The sequence below is a fragment of the Coprinopsis cinerea genome, assembly GCF_000182895.1.
Source record: "Coprinopsis cinerea okayama7#130 chromosome 2 map unlocalized cont3.2, whole genome shotgun sequence".
Classification (NCBI taxonomy): Eukaryota; Fungi; Basidiomycota; class Agaricomycetes; order Agaricales; family Psathyrellaceae; genus Coprinopsis; species Coprinopsis cinerea.
In genome coordinates this window covers 1,699,208-1,718,019 of record NW_003307543.1, presented here as the reverse complement: position 1 = coordinate 1,718,019, position 18,812 = coordinate 1,699,208, and the positions used below count along the sequence as shown (strand labels likewise).

Below are 18,812 nucleotides of genomic sequence, written 5' to 3'. Positions count from 1 at the left end.
GCGAGCAAGGGCTGTACACTACAATGCCACCTGCACCACAATGACTACATCCCTCTCTCTTGTCCACCTATAAATCCAGGGTCGCTCGTCTATTGTCCTCGTTGCCAGTATCCCACCCCGCACATCTCGCTCCCACAACGACCTCCGCTATGTTCGCTCGTGTGACGCCCTTCCTCCTCTTTGCAGCCTTCCTGCTCTTGCTCCTTGTCACTCTGTCTGCGCCTATCATTGATGCTATATATCTTTTTCGTCTGGCCATCGACACTGGCACTTCTTTTCCTGGGTCCGGAGCCACGGGCGCTGTCCGCTTTGGTGTATTTGGATATTGCGTGTCAGATGTTCAGGCCTCGTACGTTACATTTCCTTCCTCTCCCTTCCTGCCTCTCACCAATTCCTCTTATCGCCGCCACAGCATCTTGGGCATAGGGGTTGATAGAGATGCCCGATGCTCCTCGACTCGTCTCGGCTATACGATCGATGAAACTGTCGCCCGTGTTCTGTAAGCAACATCCTCTCATTCTATAGCTATACGGTAATCTAAATTCTACTAATCTCCTCCAGGCGAGCGGAGGATATCCGAGATCTAGTCTCTCGCACCACCACCGCTGCATTCGTTCTCAATCCTATTGGTAAGTATCATCGGATCTACAATGGACTCTGCTCAAGTACTAACCCATTTATCCTTCAAACCTTCCTATGACGTATGATCGGTCTAGCTACTGGCTTGACTTTCTTCGCCTTCGTCGTATCGTTGTTCATGCTCCGAAGGGACACTGCATTCTCTCAGAGCCGATTTGGATCGACCACTGTGAAAACGACGAGGACGTCCAGAATCGCTTCGTTCGTCACATTTGCATTGGGCCTTCTAGCAGCTCTTGCGGCGACCACTGCTTTCCTGATTAACGTCGTGATCGTCGCGGTTGTGAGAAACAGGCTTAGTGATGCCACTGACAGTGTCACTCTCAATTGGGGTAATGCGGTACGACGATTACCTGGTCTTTTTATTTCCTGTGGTGCTTACATTTTACGTTCTAGGTCTGGATGACCTTGGGTGCCGCAGTCGCACTCTGGATTGCCGTCATTGGTGCCATTTGGGGGGTCTGCTGTGGAGGCCGTCGCAGGTTTGTGTTTTGCACCGCCTATTTGGGGCCTCATTCACCAGCTTTACATGAGCAGGAAGCACGTCAACGGCACCTATTAAGCTGCGAAGACATGACGAAATGAATCCTTACCACGACGCAAAGAGTCACAATGAATGCCTCTTACGACCTTGTTCACGAAGACTGTATACCAACTTACGCCACTCCGGATCCGAAGCCTTAAGTTTGGAATCAGCCCCTATTTTAACCATCCAATAATCGTTTGTTGAACCCCTCACACGCAACTCACTTAGTCGTCAGTCAAACTTAACCTTGCATGCGCGCTACAGACAATGCTTTCAGTGTAACATACTTACCATTACCAGCCTTGCATACTATCACCTACCCCATGAACATGGTCTAAAAGAAGCTTGTTGAGAACATCCATGTGAACAGACACCTGGAGAACCACTCCGTTATCACTCCACCACATCCTTCTTCGCTATTCTCTTCTCTTCTTTTTCTTTCCCGATTGGAAATGGACGGACCCATTGTGCGCTCCGCGTGGATGCGCGAATTCCTTGGATGTTATGTAGCATTTCAATAATACAGATGTTTCGGCCTGTGTAGAAGATGTCGAATAGCTCAGACGTCGTCTTCAGGGCCTACACTGAACTCCAAGGTGGTGCCATCCCATTCGAACATCTCAAGGAACCACTACTAGTGATTGGTGAAATTCATGCGATGGTCACCGGTGTGGTGACTCCCTCAGGGGGTCGCGTAAATGGTAACGCGAACAGGTGTCTTTTCATCGGAATTTCAAGGGTCTCGTATGCCCGTCCTCGACACCCGCTTCGAAAATCAAACTTCCAAGCTCTCGGCGGAAGATTGAGGATAAGTCGAATCAAACATCCGGATCGGAATCACGACGGAACGCAAGTTTTCACCACGAGCGTTGCCATCAACGAATTGTAGGCCCTGAGCGCTTGGTGCAGTTGATTTCAAACTAAAACAGTGCGCTAAATACTGATGCTGAGAAATAGTCAAAATTTTAAAGAATGCCACCAAGGACCATGCCCTAGAATTTGATGAACCAGTTGAACGCCGTGAGTAGTTTATGCAGACTTGGAGGTACGAGGAGGGGGCTTGAGACCTTTTGCTTTGATTGCTTTCCGCTTTCCCTCTAACGACGGATGAATTTTGTTAACGACAGTTGATCATCATTCATAAAGATAATGATATGCTCACCTTGAATGTATTTTTCATCCTCCTCCGAGTCAAAGCCAGCGTCTTCTGTGTGATCATCGCCAGTCTTGACTATACCGGGCTTAGATGTTTCTTCCTCCTTATCGGCATTAGACAACTTTTGCCTTTTCTCGACCTTGAATTTAGCGACGTAGAACCCATCCATGTTGTGAACATGGGGATAGAATCGACGTGTGAGTTTTACGCTAGGGTGGAATGTTTTGCCACGGTATTGCGTAAAGCCCTCCCGACCGAACGACAGGCCCGTGTCGACCAACCTGACGTTTGGTCGCTTCTTCAGCGCGTAATCGACAACGGCCTCGTTCTCCTCCACCGTGACCGAACAGGTCGAATACACAAAATAACCACCAGTCTTCGAGTCAGGAGAAACACTGTCGATTGCACAGAGGATGAGTTGCTTTTGGAGATGGGACAGGAGGATGAAATCGCGATCCGACTGGGAGGAAATATTTTAGCTCGAGACCATAAGATAGTATTGAGGTACAGACCTTGTTGACTTTAACACTCGAGTCCTTGCTGATAACGCCAGTTCCACTGCAAGGAGCATCAAGCAGAATGCGGTCGAAGCCTCCCATAACCTTGGGGAACTCTCGACCATCATAGGAACATACAACGACATTTTTACATCCCAGGCGATGGACGTTGGCGGTGAGACTTTTCGTGCGCGCTTTGTTGGCATCGTTGGCGAAGATGACGCCTGTGTTCTGCATCAAAGCAGCCATATGTGTGGTTTTACCGCCAGGTGCAGATGCCATGTCCAAAACGCGTTCATTGGGCTGAGGAGAAAGAGCGATGACGGGAAGGAATGACGAAGCCGCTTGCAGCATGTAGTGTCCAGCGAGGTATTCAGGAGTTGCACACGATGGGGACGGGACTTTCGAAGACTTGGAGGCCGACGTTGGTCCACTTGCCTATTGGCTCAAGGTTCACGCCCCGATTAATCAGTGCTTGAGCAAGATCGCGTCGCCTAGTCCTGAGGGTATTGGTACGGATGGTAACTGGACGGGACACCTCGTTAGCTTCGAAGAATTCGATTGCCTGTCGATTCCATCAGTCAAGTACCGGTGAAAGGGGGGAGAACAGACGCTCACCTCGGCCACAGGGAACAGCAAGAATAGCTTCTCCGCCAGGTAATAATTATAGCCATAATAACTAGCTATATCACTTATCAACTGGTCTGTGTACTCTGACCGGGACCTGACGATTGCCTGTTAGGTTTGAATTAGAGAAATAAAGATGAAAAACGTGCCTGCCAGGTTCCGCGCGTTTCCTGAACTTCCCTAGCACTCGGACACACTCACGCATCCGCCGCTGCAATGTATGTAGATCAGGTCCGCCTGCAGCTTTCTCCTTTTCCCTCTCTTCAGCCGTTGGCAGATGGAAGGCCTCTCCTTCACCTCCTTCTTCACCCTCCTCGTCCTCATCCATATCGTCGAAGTCGTCGTCGTCTGCTTCCAGTGCGGCCCGTCGAAGTTCTTCTGCGTCCAATTCTGCTTCACGTAGGGCTTCCTCGTCCAATGCGCGGGACTTGGCCTCCATGTTGGCCATGGTAATCTCCTCGTCTGAATCATCTGAATCTGAGTCGCTCGAAGAGCTTGAACTAGGCGCCTTAATTTTGACTCGTTTTTTATGAAGATTTGGACGACTTTGTTGTTGGACGCAGTGCTCCTTCCTCGTCGTCATCGGAGAACTGTAGTTCCTGCACTGGACCACGCAGAATCACGCTGAGAATTGATGTCAATATCCTTACCGCTCGCCGGGCAAGGGACTACGCACTCGTCGTCGAATTCATCGTCAAGATCGTTTAGGTCTCCTACGAAACCTTCGTCCGAGTCATCGAAAAGGTTCCTGTCAACTATAAGATGAGAGTCTTCCGGTATGCAACCATAACCACGCACTCGGTCTCCATTTGAAAGTCAACACCGTCTTCAACATCTTCCCAACCGTCTCCCGAGTCAGAAACAACCTTCGAAACTTTGCTCGACCTTTTCTTTTTAAGACGGACTTTCCTTATTCTTGTTGGATTTTGAAGTCGACCTTTTCAGCGAATCCTTTGGTTTCTTCGAGGGACGCTGGCAGGTGCCGACCATCTGCTTTCGTTTCCGGAGACTTTTGCCGGTTATGAGACTTTCTAAATCGCTGAGATCAGGGGCCCCCTGCTGTTTCTTCGCTCGACGACCCATTGAAAGAGATAAAGACGATAGAACAGTTGTGATACTATTAATAGAACTTTGAAAAAAATCCACAAACGCAGACTGTTTGGCCGTGTTAGAAGCAGGGGCCAACGCAAGGTCGATAGTTCAATCCCAGCATTTAGCCTACTCGCAATCCCAAAACGAACCCCGCAACAAACGATGCTCGAGGTTGAAAATCGGCAGTTAGGAAATTAATGATGCTTCTAAATGTTGACCCCACAGTTGGTGCTTTTGAGACGCCAGTTCGCGCGTCGACCGAGTGGAATGCGCTCTCAAACCGTGAAGCCATCCTCGACCAGTCAACACGCACGAGAGATTGCGAAGATAAGTACTGGGTGCAAATGTGAATTCAGCTGATGGTCGCTCCTTCCGCATGCTTTATGCACGTACCTGGAGCAACACGAAAATTCCACCCAACAACCAGGCTGCAGCCTTGGCGCCTTTCTTGACAAAGATACCAGCACAGAGCCCCGTTACTGTTCCAAAGCTCAATTCATATAGTGAAACAGATGACTGCGGTGGGGGCGGGTAATCGTTTACTGGTGCGATGTGGGGATCGCGGCTCTGGGGAGTCCTGATCGGTGACGCTGAAGAATGTCAACACCAGGTCACCAGGACCTATGGACGTTACTCACCATCGCATTTCACTGGAGTCCACCATGCAGCAAGGCCGAGACCAACAGTGGTAATGGTAGCAGACTTGAACAACTTGTTGCTAGGCTTGGTCCTAGCAAGACCGGGTTTGACAGCGGCTGTTGGGAACGAACTCCCATGGCGAACGCGATTCTGAAGACGAGCGCGAGGGACTAATCCCTGTCTGGCACATCGGGCGAAAATACCGGACCCGTTATAGGAGAGGAATCCCCTTGCTACACCAACCGGTGGGACAAACATAGTGAACGTTGATGAAGGAAGAGACAAAGGATCCGACACAAGCGTACATCAGCGTCTGCACATGACGTCACACTACAATTACAAAGTCCACCGCAAGAAGTCCATCTGTGAGCGGCTAAGCCGGGCAATACCCTTTCCTTACTAAGTAGACCTATGCTACATTATAACTTACTAGGGTTCGTTCTATTCGTAAGGATCGTAACCAAGACATCGAGCCTATTGCGATGCTTAGGAGGTGAGAGTGCGAGCGCCTTTGGCCAGCTTAAGCTCGCGGAAGTGCATGGTCAGTCGCGGATGCGATGGAAGGGCTCCTGAGTTGGGTGTGACCGGGAAGGAGCTCGGGGAGTATGGACCAGATATAGGCGATGGACTACGGGGAACGGCAGAGAAGTTGCTATCTGCCAGGCTCTCCAAATGGTCGTCCAAGAACAATTGCTGCGGTACTCTGCGCTTGACCTTCAGTGGCTTGGTCTCGCCCTGAGGTCTCCTCGGGCCAATGAAATCAGCATCGGTCAAAGTGATGGCAGGTGCTGGGAGCACGTCGCTATCCCTCTTCACCTGAATTTGATCTTGTTTGGGAGCATCGAGCACCACCGGTTGCTTTGGAAGGAGCAACGCTGCACTCTCAATCGATCGCGTTCGTCGGGGGTGATAGGACGGTGTCTGAGGAGAGGTCAAGGCAGCTCGAGGATATTCCAACATGCTGGTCCCAGCAGAGTCCCTAGAAGAGAAGGAACTAAATGAAGCCATGGAGCCTCGGATTTCGACGTTGGGATCTGACGCTTGCATCGGTGTATATGGGCGGAGGTAGGTTGAATCTTGATTGGATAGCTCCATAAGAGCTGTTTCAGGCGTGAGGAAAGGATTGTTGTGCATCAAGGGACTTTGAGAGAGCGGCGGTGGCTTCGGACGCTCCGGGGATGAAACCTTACTCTGCAATTTGTGGTAGTACGATTCCGTGAAGGTGCTGCGATCGGTTTTGGAAATCGGCTTCTCTGGTATTCTGTCCCACGATGAATAGGAGCAGGAGGAGCGCCCGTCTCCTTCAGTGGGCCACCGCTTGAGATCGCGATAGATAGGAGGCGGGGGTGGAGGCGGGCGAAGGGGTTGCTTCAGCGTCGGAATCAATATTACAATATAGAGGAACACTAGTGCCCAGTCATTAGTCCATAGGCACAGGGAAAATACTGTGCTATGACTTACTGAGCACGCAGAAAAAGCAGGACCCAAACAGGATAATCGAGTCGAGAGCCTTGCACGATTGTACTAGGCCTGCATTCCAGCTGTTAGGACCGTATCGAGGATGCTAGTCAAGGAAATCATACTTGACTCTACGCAGGGAAGGGTTGGAGTGGAGAGAGTGAAGACGACAATGAGACCTTCGGGTCGTGTAAGTAGGTATACTAGACACGTAACCGGAAGAATATACCTATCTGGAAAACCAAGGCCGTGGCTACGCGGACCAGGTCCGCAATAGGCCGGAAACGAAAAATACTCCTGTACGATAGATTAGAATGCATGTAAGCCTGAAGCTGTAGTCACGATAACCCACATCAATACCAGCGCAACAGAGGAAACTACGTTGACGGCCAGTAAGAACGAAATGGCCGCTTCTAAGTTGGATGGGGATAGGAATGAGGAAACTTTGATCTCAACGACACATGTGGTCGTTTCACAACTTCAACACATTACGCACTCTGATGAGAAAGATAAACAGCCCAGCCGTTTACGAGCATAATAGTGCAGACAACAGCCACCCCTAGCCCGAGGATGGTGGCCAGACCTGTGAATGCGGTATCATCGACATCAGGCAAGGAAGCCTTCAGCTCAAGAGTGGACGCACCGAAGATCCCAGCTCTAAATCGTCCAAACACATTCCATGTGTGGAGGGCCATAGTTCGGAGGACACAAACACAAAAAACGAAAAAAGGGCGAAGAAGAATGAAGTGAGACAGAAGAAAGTTGGAGAAGCAAATGGAAACCCTGAGGTCAACAAGAGGCGATTCCTGTCTATGACCGCTCGAGTCGATGGGTTGCCATGATTAACCAGTGTTTCCTCGACCCTTTATACTGGACAGATCGAAGGTACCGAGTTCATCTGTCTCACGGAGATGTGATAGGTCGATTGCAACCAATGGTAAAGAGATGAGAAAACGTGTTGCCAGTAGCATGATGATCAGGGCTGCCAACGCCAGAAGACCTGTGTGCATTGCGACTGTTATCATTTTTACTTTCCCGTCATTTGAGTTCTGTACGATTATCTCTCGTAGATCGGGTGGTGTACTCGTGATGCTAGTGGTCATCTGGTAGTCAGTTGACAGACGGTACTCAGCCTTCCAAACCCCCATGAAGCAAACTTGCGTGGCGTGATACTGTTGAATCCGTCATAATTGATTGTGTTCTTGTCGAGAAATTACCTGTTATATGGCATGGACCTAGTTCTTCTGTTACCAGGGGAGTAGCTGCCGTACGCGGAGATATAGTGTTTGGGAAGCAAGGAGAAACGCAGGCTGTCGGTCACCATTCGTCTCAAGCACGGTGATGGTGGGAGGTGAAGAAAGGGTTACACTGTACAGCCACAAAGTGATCCCACTGACCAAATAAGCGCTCCTTGGCGGCAAGCATTGTGGTAGAAGGCGCTTTGTTCGCCTTGAAACTCAGTTTCACCTCTTGATACTTATGCGCAAAATACCCTCGGATGCATCAACAACTCCAACTGGAGGCCATGGTCTACTGGAAGCGTTGGAAGGAATCAAATCGCCGATGGCGCACCACTACAGCCAGAGTCCTCACGAGCCCTCACATGCATAGGATTCTTATCCTACTGGTAAGCTTGGTTCCATCGACATGCACATGCGCCAATCCCGCTCAACATGCCGCTGCAGATCTTTATTGACGTGGTCTTTGTGCTCGTCGAGCTGGGCTATACGTTGTTCAATCCCAATTGCAGTGAGCTTGAACCACGAGAGACGCCAGTCTGGATGGAAGCTTTGTCTATTACCTCCCTGGCATTGTCAGCGCTTCTGGTCACCGAAATACCTATCACGGTCTGGTGCATGGGGATACAGTACTTTAACCCGTTTGGCGCCGTGCACTGGGCAGCTTTGCATCTATTCGATGCGCTTATCAACCTCGCCACATTCATTCTCGACCTAGTACTTCGGGGTCGCGAAAGGGAACTGGCTTCCCTTCTCATTATCCTTCGTCTTTGGCGTATTGCCAAGCTGGTGTCAAGTAAGAGAATACATTCAACCTTGCAGCGCGTCATTTGGGTTGTTGATTTCTGACATGTTCAGGTGTCGCCGTGGCCACCGATAGTCTTGAGGAAGAGGTGGAAGCGCGACTCGAAGCAACCAAGCAAGAGTTACATCGGACGAAGGAAGAGCTGGGAAAGGTCGAGGAAGAAGTTTTCAATCTTCGACAGCGCTTAGCAACATTCGAAACCAAGGTTGTATCGAATTCCGCTGTTTGAATCAACGGACGGTCGAGATGCAGTGTATATTAACAGTAAAGTATACATTTCGTAGCTAGATTAGTACTCCCTTATGATTACAGTGGTTGTTGAGAATTATAGTCTGATGAAAAAAGTCTTGTGGAATATGGTTGAGTCCATGAGTAAATATCGGGCGTAATGATGTCGTGAATGTTTACATCGAACATGACTTCGACTAGCTTGCAAAGAAGTCAAAGGCTGTTCAGCAAGTCCAAGAAGTGATGCAGAGATTCGATCATACAGGCGATTTCAAAGCGTCCGCCCTGACCCATTCGCACCCACGGGGTTTGGGAATTGGCTGGTCGTGATCGACGACCGCTGAAGGGAAAGGAGCGTTGTCCCGGACAAGGTGTCTGCCAAACTGTGTAGGCGTCTCTGCCCGAGAAAGGACGCGAGATTCTCGGAATCTCTCTACGAAACGCGAAGGAGAGAAGGTGCCACGTGGGGTAGAAAGTCGGAAAGAGGGAATCGGTGGGAGCGTCTTCGAAGTGAAAGCCGGGGAAGTCGCAGGGGTGTTGCGTGTTGACGACAAAGAGAAAGGTGCATCGACACCTCGTTTCAGAGGAACGTCCTTGGCCCAGGGTGCGGTTACCTCGACGGTCTCGAAAATACCTTTTGCGGATTCGATATCACTGAACGAAGCCCCATGAATATGACTCCTGATACTCTCTCTCTCCCAAAATGAATCGCCCTTTTGAATTTGGATTCTTGGATGGGCGGGGCCGATGTCAAACCAACTGACAGAGTAGACAGTCTCCGCCCAGATGTTTGCCACTGCGATGCGGTGTGCAAGTACGGTAATAAAGAAGGTGAAGAAATATGCGAATGCTGTGGGCGTTGTCAACAAGGTTACAATCATCGAGTCATTGAAGCAGACGTACAAATCACACACGAGAGCCAGATTGAGGGTACGAGGAGGGATGACGCTGTGCATAACTGGTCGTTCGCTGAAAGGAGGTCGTCGTGAGCACAAGAACTAAGCAACCATTAAATGCAAGTTCCACATACACGGAGATCGGCAAAGCAGAGGGGGGCCATTCATGGTGGCACTAATAGCTGCGCCTAAAACGGGCCTGTGAGATTGGTTCGGGGACGAAGAGGTTGGGGCATACCTAGTTGGAATAGAGACAGCGTCACAGTCCACGCGCACTCAACCAGGATGTTGGATGTCCTCGCCGTGGGAATGAATGATTCCAAGAAGCCCATCGCAATACAGACGAGGAGAAGACAGCTTTCGAAAAGGACGAAAGACGCAGTGGCGGAAGAACCCAAGTCGGTTTTCGAGAGCAGGTTGATGTTCCAAGCCGAGAAACCCAACGTCAGAAGGTTGAAGAGTAGGAGAAGGGCTGCTGTTGGTCAGTATGTGTAAGTATACGCTGGACTCGATGGACGCACCAAAAAATACAGCCCGAATCAGATGAAAACCGTTGTCCATTATGTCGCTCCCCCACAGGGTTCTCCCTGCTGTATGAAAGGCTCGAATTGAATTGCAGGCAGGCAATATAGCGTTAAATAACGCACGTCCAGCGACGCCTAGGTCGAGGTAGCAATAGAAAAAAGCAAGAAAATGAGGGACTGGGACGATGTTGGAGCTGAGCCACTCGTCGAAACCCTACGGTCCACCGGTGACAGAGGGCTGGGGGAAGTCTCCATGAGGTGGAACGGCTTTTTAAAGACGCGTACAAAGGCCTTAGTGCAGATGTGTACAAAGCCAACACCGATGCATTTGCCAACAGAGAGAACAATGCGCGACGCGCTAACCGCGTTGGGCAGACAATGCAAGGCGGGACAATGGCTGCCAAATTTAGCGTATTAGTAAGCGAGCGCTTATATTCCAACGGATTCACCAAGATGCAAAGTCAAAGCATTGATTTCCCATGTCCATGGCAAGTGTCTTGGCATTGCCAGGTTCGTCGTGTAGGCCGTAAAAATACTATAAAGACAGATAATACAGACGGGACCTAGCCCGAAGATTGTGCCAGAAGTTCTCGTGTAACCTACAGATAACCTTCTGTCCGTGAAAAAGGAGACGCCTGGGAATTGAGACGGGTGGTGGCGTCAATAGAAGGTCGGCGAGGTCCAGTCGGTCGGGTACGCTGAGATGGCACAGAAGTGGTAGCTTGAGATGGTGAAGAAGGCGAACGAATGGTCTGGCCAGTTCTTCGCTTCTCACCCAGCCGCCGCACAGGAGGATTCAGTTGCGGCCAGTCGCCAACGGGATTCGGAGAAGGTGGGAGCTGGTCCAGGGAGTTTGGCACATAATCTGCTTCGGGGTTTGATGCAAGGGGTGGTGTGCGTGGTGTGCCGGCTAGTGCTCTACGCATATGTTCGGGATAGAGGGAGGTGCCGTGCATAGATTGCATGGGCTGGGACATCATGACCGCCTGTCCAGGCCTCTCATCAATGAGTATAGCTAGCTCCGGGCGTGGGATCGGCCTTGCGTGTTGGAAGTGCTCGATCTCGTATTCCAGACTCAGACCGGAGCGATAGGAGAGGATGGCTTCTCGCACCACAGCATCATTGGCTGCACGGCGGGGTAGAGGGGCGACAATAGTTGGGGTTTTGCTGCTTCGGAATCGACGAAGAGATAGCTTCGAAAGTTTGGATGTCTTCCGTGTGACCGCACCAGAGGGCGAATTGGGCAATTCGAAAAGGCCGTCACCCCAGGGGAACTTCCGGGCGTAGCAATACCACACTGTGGGATCCTCGTTGACTTTCAACAGTGTGAAAATCGTCAAAAGCACAAAGTACACCAAGACTAGTGGAAGGTATGAGCAACGCAGCGGTTAGGAGCCTGTGGCATATCTTCTACTCACGAAGAAGCGAGCACGTCCAGGAAGAGCCTTGCAATAACCGACTCGAGATACATCCAGGACGGTTGCCAATGCCTAGTGTTACCCATCAGAAAAATCAGATATGTACACATGAGCCGAGGCAGAACTGGACTAACCAGAAATCATCGCCTGGCAGAGATGATCAGCTCCCACTGCAGTTGCCAGTGCAGCGCCGACTACAATAGCGAACAAGCGAGGTTAGCGGATTCACTGCCGCCAGGGCAGCCCACATTACATACCCAGTCCCAGTGTGCAGAAAAGTCCAACCCATACCAGCTCAAACCACAGTTTCGTTAAAAAGATGTCCTTGGTGGAGATTTCGCAAAATAGGCTAAAGAATCAATATCCCGGCGTCAGCCCTGTTGAGGCACGGCGATCGTAGCAGAGCTTACATAGGAAAGATAAGGAGGAGGCCAGCGCAACCGACAAAGATAGAATATCCGTCAGAGTGTCGAGCCAGACTCACTGTGACCTCAATGAACACGATGCCCAGCAAAGCAACCCTGAAGAGAGAAGGAACATACGATCGCGCCCAGCGTCCCAGCCGTTAATGAGGCTCAAATTCCATATGGCCGATGTTGCGATGATGACATTGCAGATCACGAACAGTCCTATGTAGATTAGAAAGCAAGATAAATTATCTCTAGGTCACTATGCTACCCGAAGGGAGCAGCTGCAGTAAGATACGTACCAAACGTGAAGTAACGAATGAATTTATACATAACTTGACATGAAAGCGCTGGTCAAGCGAGGGTAGGGTAGCACCGGTCGACGGCTGCAGGGTGGGTCTACAAATGAGCGGCGAGGACTCGGAAGCACGACTGCTCCAAACAAGCGTAAGGATGCACGCTTGCAGAGCCTCAGAAGGTTGTGGTCAAGAGCAGAAGACAGAACCAGAGATTGAAACTCAGCCATGACAATCAATATGTTGTGGACGGACGTCATGATGAGCGCCCGCCGGAATATGGGCAGCTCGGACTGTGCCGCGTGACTGAAACAAAAGAATAAGGGTAATACTAAGTAATAAGGCGAAAATCCATTCTCGCATCGTGAAAATGATCTTCAACTCTGAACAGACATGAATGTTGTTGGGTTGGAGTCCACCCAGGTTTGTGCTAAAGATATCTCAACGGGACCGTTTCGCATCTCACGATGCTCCGTCGAGGCTTCTTGTCCATCTCTTTCTCCGAACGAAGGCTGTATGCCAGGCCCGGGATTCTCCCGCTGAATAGACGAGCTGACATTTGGCGAGCTAAGAGAGCTGACTTCGCTCTGTGCTGGCTGCCACTGGCGAACTGGTGGTGGCCGAGAAAACGTCGATGGCGGAGGGTGGCGCTTGCGATGAAGCCCTGTGGATGAAGTTGACATTGATGACGGACTCGCTTCCTGGTGCGAAGGCAAGCCAACTTCAGGCAGGTATGACCGAACCTCCTGGGAGGTGTCCGAGGACATACGCTCGGACAGCCGCGTCAGGACAGGAGACTGCGAAGAGTCGTGGTCTTTTACTGAGAACGAAGACATGAGTTTGTGAGACTTGCTAATAGCAGGAACTGCAATACCATAGAGAAGGTTCAGTATGCGGGCCGCGCCAATGCGAACGTCGACCACAGGGTCTTCGGTAAGAGGCTCCAACATCTTCAGGATGACATTGGCATCGACGGGTGGCGGGAAGCCAGCGTCGATGTGCAATGCGCAGGCGTGAAGGCACCCAACGTAACTAACGACGTCCTGGTGAGCCAACTCCTGCTGCTGGAGGGGCAAGAAAACTCACGTTATCCTTCGCTTATAGGACGGCGAGGTAGCGAAAGCGTCCAAATCATGTCGTAGTGTTTGGGCAACAACCGGGCTGGGCGTGAATGCATGCCAAATGCGAGGCAACTGCGGGCTGTCAGTTTAACGTATTTCAGTGATGCAAACAGGGAGAACTCACGCGACTAATAGCTGCCTCCCTTACGGAAGACACAGAGTCCTCCAGCCCCTTGACCAACAGACACTTGACCGTACAGAAGGAATCCGTACCACCAAGCTCGAGGAATGTTTCAACCAGTCCGAGAATAGCTTCTCTTTCCCGCCAACCACGGAAAATATTCTCCTTCCATACAACTAGTACCCCGTCAATAACTTTGACTCGCTCTTCCACGGACAAGATGGGCAAGAAAGTCGCCAGAGCTTCGATAGCCTTCGACCTGACTTCCTCGTCCTCAAATCGCACAGATGACCACCAGACAGGCAAAAGATCCTTCTGAGCAGCGTCCCTGCCAACGATCTTGGCCATTTCTCCTAAGCTGGCGGCCAATGTTTTGCGAACTTTACCGTTGGGATTCTTCGACAAGTCAAGATAGACCTCCCGAAGTTCAGGCCACCGGGGACCACCAAGAGTAAGTGCAACGGCTGGAAAATTGAAGGCGCAAATAAGAGGCCTTTCAGGGTCGGTATAGAAAGATTCTGTGGCATCTTCTTGCTGCTGGTTGACCATCCACGGATAGAGAGTTGTCTTGCCCTGACGTACGTCGACATCCTCCTTTCTCCCGAGAAACATTTGCAACAGCTGATCTGGAGGCCCGCCGGGGTCGTTATGAAATGTATAGAGAACCTCCCCAAGTGACTCTAACACGCTGGACCGTACTGCGCCATAGACATCCTTGGACAATGCCATGATCGTTTCGAGGGCGACCGTCCGACGTTGATTAGGTGAAAGGCGGGGAAGGATCGCTGGCAAGGCAAAAAGGGCTGAATGGCGTACTCGCCAGTCAGAATCCCATCGAAGCGTGTCAAAGAGAGGGAGCTGGAGACAATTAACAGTCATTTAAATCCACCTTGGAACAGAATTCCGTACCAATGCAGAAGCCACGAGCTCCTCTGGGACAACCTTTGCCAGTGCGCCCAAGGCCAACGACGCTTCCCGCCGAACGTAAAAGTGACCTGAATCTCTCCCCACCCGTTCAACTTCTTTTACAAAGGCTCTTTGGACGTCTTCTGCCATCAGTCCTGGCCGGAACACTAAAAGTTAGGTTTGAATGCCGTCGATACACTGGCCAAGTTATTTACCTGTCGCAGTAACAGCGGCCATGAGACTCATGCTCGACAATTGGCCAATAGCTGCTTGTTCTTCATCATTCTCTTCGCCCTCTGGCTGCTCTTGCTCGGGATCAAGGGATGGTGTAGGTATCGGCGGGGGCGATGGCGGGGATGGACCCGTGAAATGGTTCCAAGATTTGGGGGATGTTGCCTTGGGCGAGGTAGGGGGTGACAATGGACGAGTGGGTGGCTGTCGCGAGGCATCCTCTGAAGATTCCGAGGGTGTCGCTGGGAAGTACGGATTGACAGATGTGCGAAGGGGAGACTGCGGCCGCTCCTCTTGTGGGGTGGATACTCGAAGGTGCTGATTCCTGTTAGTGTCTGCACCGGCGTCTTCCCGAGCCCTATTAACAGGGTCGGACGGTTGAGTGTCAGGATCAACATCAAGTCCGAGACGACCCATTCCTATGACCACGGAATGGAGGATTTCATGACGGAACAGCGCTCTTTCATCATGTTTGAACATGCCGACCTTGAAGGTTGCTTCGTCATCGTCAGAGAGGTCAATGTTGCTACTCGCATAGCCAGGATTGCCATGGTCCGCGGGTTGGGGCAAATCGGGGGTAGCGACACCAGATTCCCGGTCATCGGCTCTCCTCATTCGCGTGAGCAAATCCACGACCGCAAAGCGAGCAGAGCCGACAATGAGAGGATTTGAGCTTAGAAGGAGAGCGGCCAAGATTGGTGTGAAAACCTGCACCGAGATCGTTGCGGTTGTGGACGTGGAGGCGAAAGTCTGCATCGAGTCTGAATCATCTGGAATAATTTGACAATTCTGATCAGAGTTAGTTCTCTTGCTAAGGGTGAAGGGAAATGTATTTGAATCACCGAAAAGAACCACCAGATGACTGGCACGAGCTCGGTAGCGAGAGCCTCTTTCACGTCTTCATCTGTGTCGTCACATAAGTCGTCTCGGATTCCGGACTATCGATGAGAGTTTCACGAACCTTCGTCAACGGCGAGAAGGCCGATAAGGGGCAAGACATATTCAATGGCCTCTTGAGGAGCGACTTGGTCGAGAAACGTGGGTAGTTGGTGTGCTATAAACACGCGGTGCACGCTCGACTCGCTCCTGGAGTAGAGGTAGATCTTTTCGAGTGTGTTGAGGCTCTCCTCTCCGAACGGCAGGTCTGCGGCGAGGTCGACGATTGCACTGGGAAAAGCGTCATCGGTCTGGATATCTGGCGGGTGTGTGGGTGCTGCGGGGGCGGAGTCTTGGTGCCTGAGGGGGGACTGGGAGACGCGCACGGAGGCTGAGGGTGGAAGGAGCTCGACGGGCTGTGGTGGGAGAGATTTGTGTTCGGAGGGCACGGACTCGTCTCTTGGAGTTGTCGGGGGCGTGTACCACTGGACGGGCGGGGAGAGCGGGGACGAGGGCGCTGTGTGGAACTGTTGTGGGGAAGGGGATTTGTCGGGAGTGCAGCCCTGAAGAGAGAATGAGGAGAATACGGGAGGAGGGGGAAGAGTAATCGACGAGGGGCCCATTGAACGAGACGAGTGCTCCGAGGTCATCGTTGGCGACACCAGCGCTCTGCTCCCGCACAAAAATTCAATCCTCTCCTTGAAAAAACAAAGCGGACGGGGCGAACTGCCAAAATAGGCCAACACTTGAATCAATTTCATCTCCTAAGTATTTATTATCTGCTTCTACTACAAACAACTTATGTCCGTCGAAAAAATACATCTTCTCCATCTATTTACAACTAGAAACAGGTCCATTCATTTACGCTTCAGACTATCCTTTCTCTTCTCGGTGCGAAAACTTGGCGAAAACATACAAAATTTATGGTTCAGTCCTTCGCAGGAATGCCCCACACATCACACCTCGCGTCATCGGCCGTGACGTCATTTTCCCGCATAAAGTCGAGACCCTGCTGATGTGACGTTCATAGTTCTCCTCGGACCGCTTTGTCCAAGCTAGACGCAAAGTATTCGATGTTGTGGCTGTTGAGCCCCGCCATCGAGATACGACCGTTCCCAGTCATGTAGATATGGGCTTTTTCCACCATAGCTTTCGATTGCTCGGGATTTAACCCGGTGAAGCTGCAGGCCAACCGTCGTCAGGAAACATCTCCCCAAATGATGAATGGATCTTACCTGAACATGCCAATTTGATTCAGGATATGGTCCCAATTCCCGGGTGTCTTGTACACCTCGGTCAGCAGACGGTACAGCTCCTTCCGCATGTCAATGATCCGGCTGGACATCGTCACGATGTCCCGCTTCCACTCCTCGAACAGTTCAGGGTCGTTGAGAATCAAGGAGACCTGCAGTCCCATAGGTTAAACCACATGTCTTTTCTGGCCAATTTAAATAAACTTACCAATCGAGCTCCGTGAGACGGTGGATTGCTGATCTCACTCCGCTGAAGTACGGAAAGCTGGCTGCGGACGCGGTTCGCAGTCTCGGCGTCAGGCGAAACGACGTGGAGTGCTCCAACACGTTCACCGTACAAACCCGCGTTCTTCGCAAAGCTCTGGAAAATATTCGTCAGATGCATGTTCGTCATCTTACAGGCCCAGGCACTCACCTGGCAAACCAGGAGCGGAACATTTTTTTCGACAAACCTCCTCACTGCCCACGCGTCCTTGTCGAGGTCACCGCTAGCGAATCCCTGGTAGGCGCAGTCGAAAAAGGCGTAGTGACCGCGTTCAAGCATCACATCGGCAATGGCTTCCCACTGTTCAGGAGTGGGGTCCACTCCCGTCGGGTTGTGTGCACATGCATGAAGCAAGAACACCGATCGTGCAGGGGCTTCTTTCAAGGAGTCAATGAGCCGATCGAAGTCCAGGGAGATCGTTTGGGGGTTGTAGTACGGATAGTCGACCGGTTCAATCCCCACGTTTCTGAAAATGGCGTGGTGGTTGGCTGGAAGCAAAGGATCAGACCGGTAGAAGCATTGTTCTCTAGGCGCACTTACCCCATGTAGGGTTGCTGAGATAGACTCTGGGTTCCCCGTTCCAGCCATAGAACCTCGAGAGGAAGAGGGCACCGAGGTGGTTTGCGCCAGTTCCAGAGATAGTCTGGACAGCGACAGCCCGGTTCTCTTTGATAGCGGGGGAATCGGGTCCCAAGATAAGTTTGGCGGCGGCAGCAGTGAACTCCGGAAGTCCCGTAATAGGGAGGTATTCATGATCAAGGGTATCGTCCTTCAAGAGACGTTCCGTAGCCTGAAGAAATAATGTTGGCGGGTGCCGTGAACGGAATTGCATTACCCCTGACCTTTTTTACAACTGGGAGGACCCATGGCTTCGCATTGTCATCGCGGTAAGCACCGACGCCCAAATTAACCTTTTTCTCGAAAGTATCTGCCTTGTAAGCTGCGGTGAGCTTGAAGATACTGAGATGAAATAATTAGTACTGGTGACTGGGACCTAACAGACGCGTCACCTGTCCGGTGGGGCGAGGGGGACGTTCTGCCACAATTCTAGGGGTAGACGAATGTGAGGAATCATTCCAATGCCAACCATTGAGTGAATCGCTTACCTGCGGTCATGTCTGAGGAGGACAAGTGTCCAAAAAGTTGCTTAAGTCTAGTCGCCATGAGTTGAAAAGATTAGTCCACAAAAGAAACAAAATAAGAGAATGAAGAACGAAAAGACGGGGAAGCTGGGGAAGGGAAGATAGAGGGGTGTGGGGAAAGGTGGTGACCGGCTACATATAGTCTGGGGTACCCGCCGGAGCATGAACGCTCAGAACCATCGTCCACCGGAATGGACTGCGCGACGAGGGGGCTTCTGGTTATCAAGTGGTAGCCGTTTGGCGCGCTTCAGCAGTATAGTCACACGTGATAATGAGGGGTTCACGGTGACCGTTATAGCTAATCTGTCGACATAAACAGCGAGCAGAGGAGAGCGCGACTGACCTAGGTGGTTTGGACCGACTGGGGGCCAGCTGAAATCCGAAGAATCGATATTGGGGGAAGATGAAGGGAGTCGATGAATCATGGAAGGATCTTGAACCAGCTTTTATA

At 51.2% G+C, this 18,812-nt stretch overlaps 9 protein-coding genes across 9 annotated transcripts; 2 read left to right on the top strand and 7 right to left on the bottom strand.

The window, feature by feature from the left end:
- Positions 1-149: 149 nt before the first annotated feature.
- CC1G_11924 (hypothetical protein) lies at positions 150-1,744 on the top strand (the record flags this gene model as incomplete). The annotated part of the gene is made up of 6 exons (XM_001833295.2): positions 150-349; positions 413-499; positions 562-629; positions 717-979; positions 1,036-1,121; positions 1,177-1,744. 6 exons carry the CDS (start codon positions 150-152, stop codon positions 1,199-1,201), a joined length of 729 nt encoding a protein of 242 aa, XP_001833347.1. The 3' UTR covers positions 1,202-1,744.
- A 450-nt stretch (positions 1,745-2,194) lies between these two features.
- On the bottom strand, positions 2,195-4,528 carry CC1G_11923 (tRNA (cytosine-5-)-methyltransferase NSUN2; the record flags this gene model as incomplete). Its single annotated transcript, XM_001833294.2, has 10 exons — positions 2,195-2,262; positions 2,328-2,781; positions 2,834-3,229; positions 3,276-3,383; positions 3,437-3,501; positions 3,647-3,922; positions 4,005-4,069; positions 4,122-4,193; positions 4,244-4,292; positions 4,351-4,528. 10 exons carry the CDS (start codon positions 4,526-4,528, stop codon positions 2,195-2,197), a joined length of 1,731 nt encoding a protein of 576 aa, XP_001833346.2.
- A 130-nt stretch (positions 4,529-4,658) lies between these two features.
- Positions 4,659-5,434, bottom strand: CC1G_04324 (hypothetical protein; the record flags this gene model as incomplete). The annotated part of the gene is made up of 3 exons (XM_001833293.1): positions 4,659-4,871; positions 4,931-5,127; positions 5,176-5,434. 3 exons carry the CDS (start codon positions 5,432-5,434, stop codon positions 4,659-4,661), a joined length of 669 nt encoding a protein of 222 aa, XP_001833345.1.
- A 228-nt stretch (positions 5,435-5,662) lies between these two features.
- Positions 5,663-7,329, bottom strand: CC1G_04323 (hypothetical protein; the record flags this gene model as incomplete). The annotated part of the gene is made up of 6 exons (XM_001833292.2): positions 5,663-6,582; positions 6,638-6,706; positions 6,760-6,813; positions 6,864-6,931; positions 6,987-7,047; positions 7,131-7,329. The coding sequence occupies 6 exons, from the start codon at positions 7,327-7,329 to the stop codon at positions 5,663-5,665; spliced, it is 1,371 nt and encodes a 456-aa protein (XP_001833344.2).
- An 803-nt stretch (positions 7,330-8,132) lies between these two features.
- CC1G_04322 (hypothetical protein) lies at positions 8,133-8,906 on the top strand (the record flags this gene model as incomplete). Its single annotated transcript, XM_001833291.2, has 3 exons — positions 8,133-8,261; positions 8,320-8,668; positions 8,731-8,906. The coding sequence occupies 3 exons, from the start codon at positions 8,133-8,135 to the stop codon at positions 8,904-8,906; spliced, it is 654 nt and encodes a 217-aa protein (XP_001833343.2).
- A 256-nt stretch (positions 8,907-9,162) lies between these two features.
- On the bottom strand, positions 9,163-10,362 carry CC1G_04321 (hypothetical protein; the record flags this gene model as incomplete). The annotated part of the gene is made up of 5 exons (XM_001833290.2): positions 9,163-9,755; positions 9,809-9,874; positions 9,936-9,989; positions 10,040-10,273; positions 10,323-10,362. 5 exons carry the CDS (start codon positions 10,360-10,362, stop codon positions 9,163-9,165), a joined length of 987 nt encoding a protein of 328 aa, XP_001833342.2.
- A 481-nt stretch (positions 10,363-10,843) lies between these two features.
- On the bottom strand, positions 10,844-12,625 carry CC1G_04319 (hypothetical protein). Its single transcript, XM_001833288.2, has 7 exons — positions 12,453-12,625; positions 12,286-12,372; positions 12,154-12,226; positions 12,001-12,092; positions 11,878-11,937; positions 11,744-11,815; positions 10,844-11,685 (listed from the first exon to the last, which is right to left on the bottom strand). Exons 1-7 carry the CDS (start codon positions 12,481-12,483, stop codon positions 10,925-10,927), a joined length of 1,176 nt encoding a protein of 391 aa, XP_001833340.1. The 5' UTR covers positions 12,484-12,625; the 3' UTR covers positions 10,844-10,924.
- A 198-nt stretch (positions 12,626-12,823) lies between these two features.
- CC1G_04318 (HEAT repeat family protein) lies at positions 12,824-16,351 on the bottom strand (the record flags this gene model as incomplete). Its single annotated transcript, XM_001833287.2, has 7 exons — positions 12,824-13,478; positions 13,533-13,639; positions 13,692-14,546; positions 14,598-14,761; positions 14,810-15,614; positions 15,668-15,729; positions 15,787-16,351. 7 exons carry the CDS (start codon positions 16,349-16,351, stop codon positions 12,824-12,826), a joined length of 3,213 nt encoding a protein of 1,070 aa, XP_001833339.2.
- A 99-nt stretch (positions 16,352-16,450) lies between these two features.
- CC1G_04317 (aspartate aminotransferase) lies at positions 16,451-18,761 on the bottom strand. Its single transcript, XM_001833286.2, has 9 exons — positions 18,705-18,761; positions 18,326-18,372; positions 18,230-18,266; positions 18,062-18,179; positions 17,760-18,009; positions 17,370-17,707; positions 17,163-17,315; positions 16,937-17,106; positions 16,451-16,882 (listed from the first exon to the last, which is right to left on the bottom strand). The coding sequence occupies exons 2-9, from the start codon at positions 18,333-18,335 to the stop codon at positions 16,726-16,728; spliced, it is 1,233 nt and encodes a 410-aa protein (XP_001833338.2). The 5' UTR covers positions 18,336-18,372; positions 18,705-18,761; the 3' UTR covers positions 16,451-16,725.
- Positions 18,762-18,812: the final 51 nt, after the last annotated feature.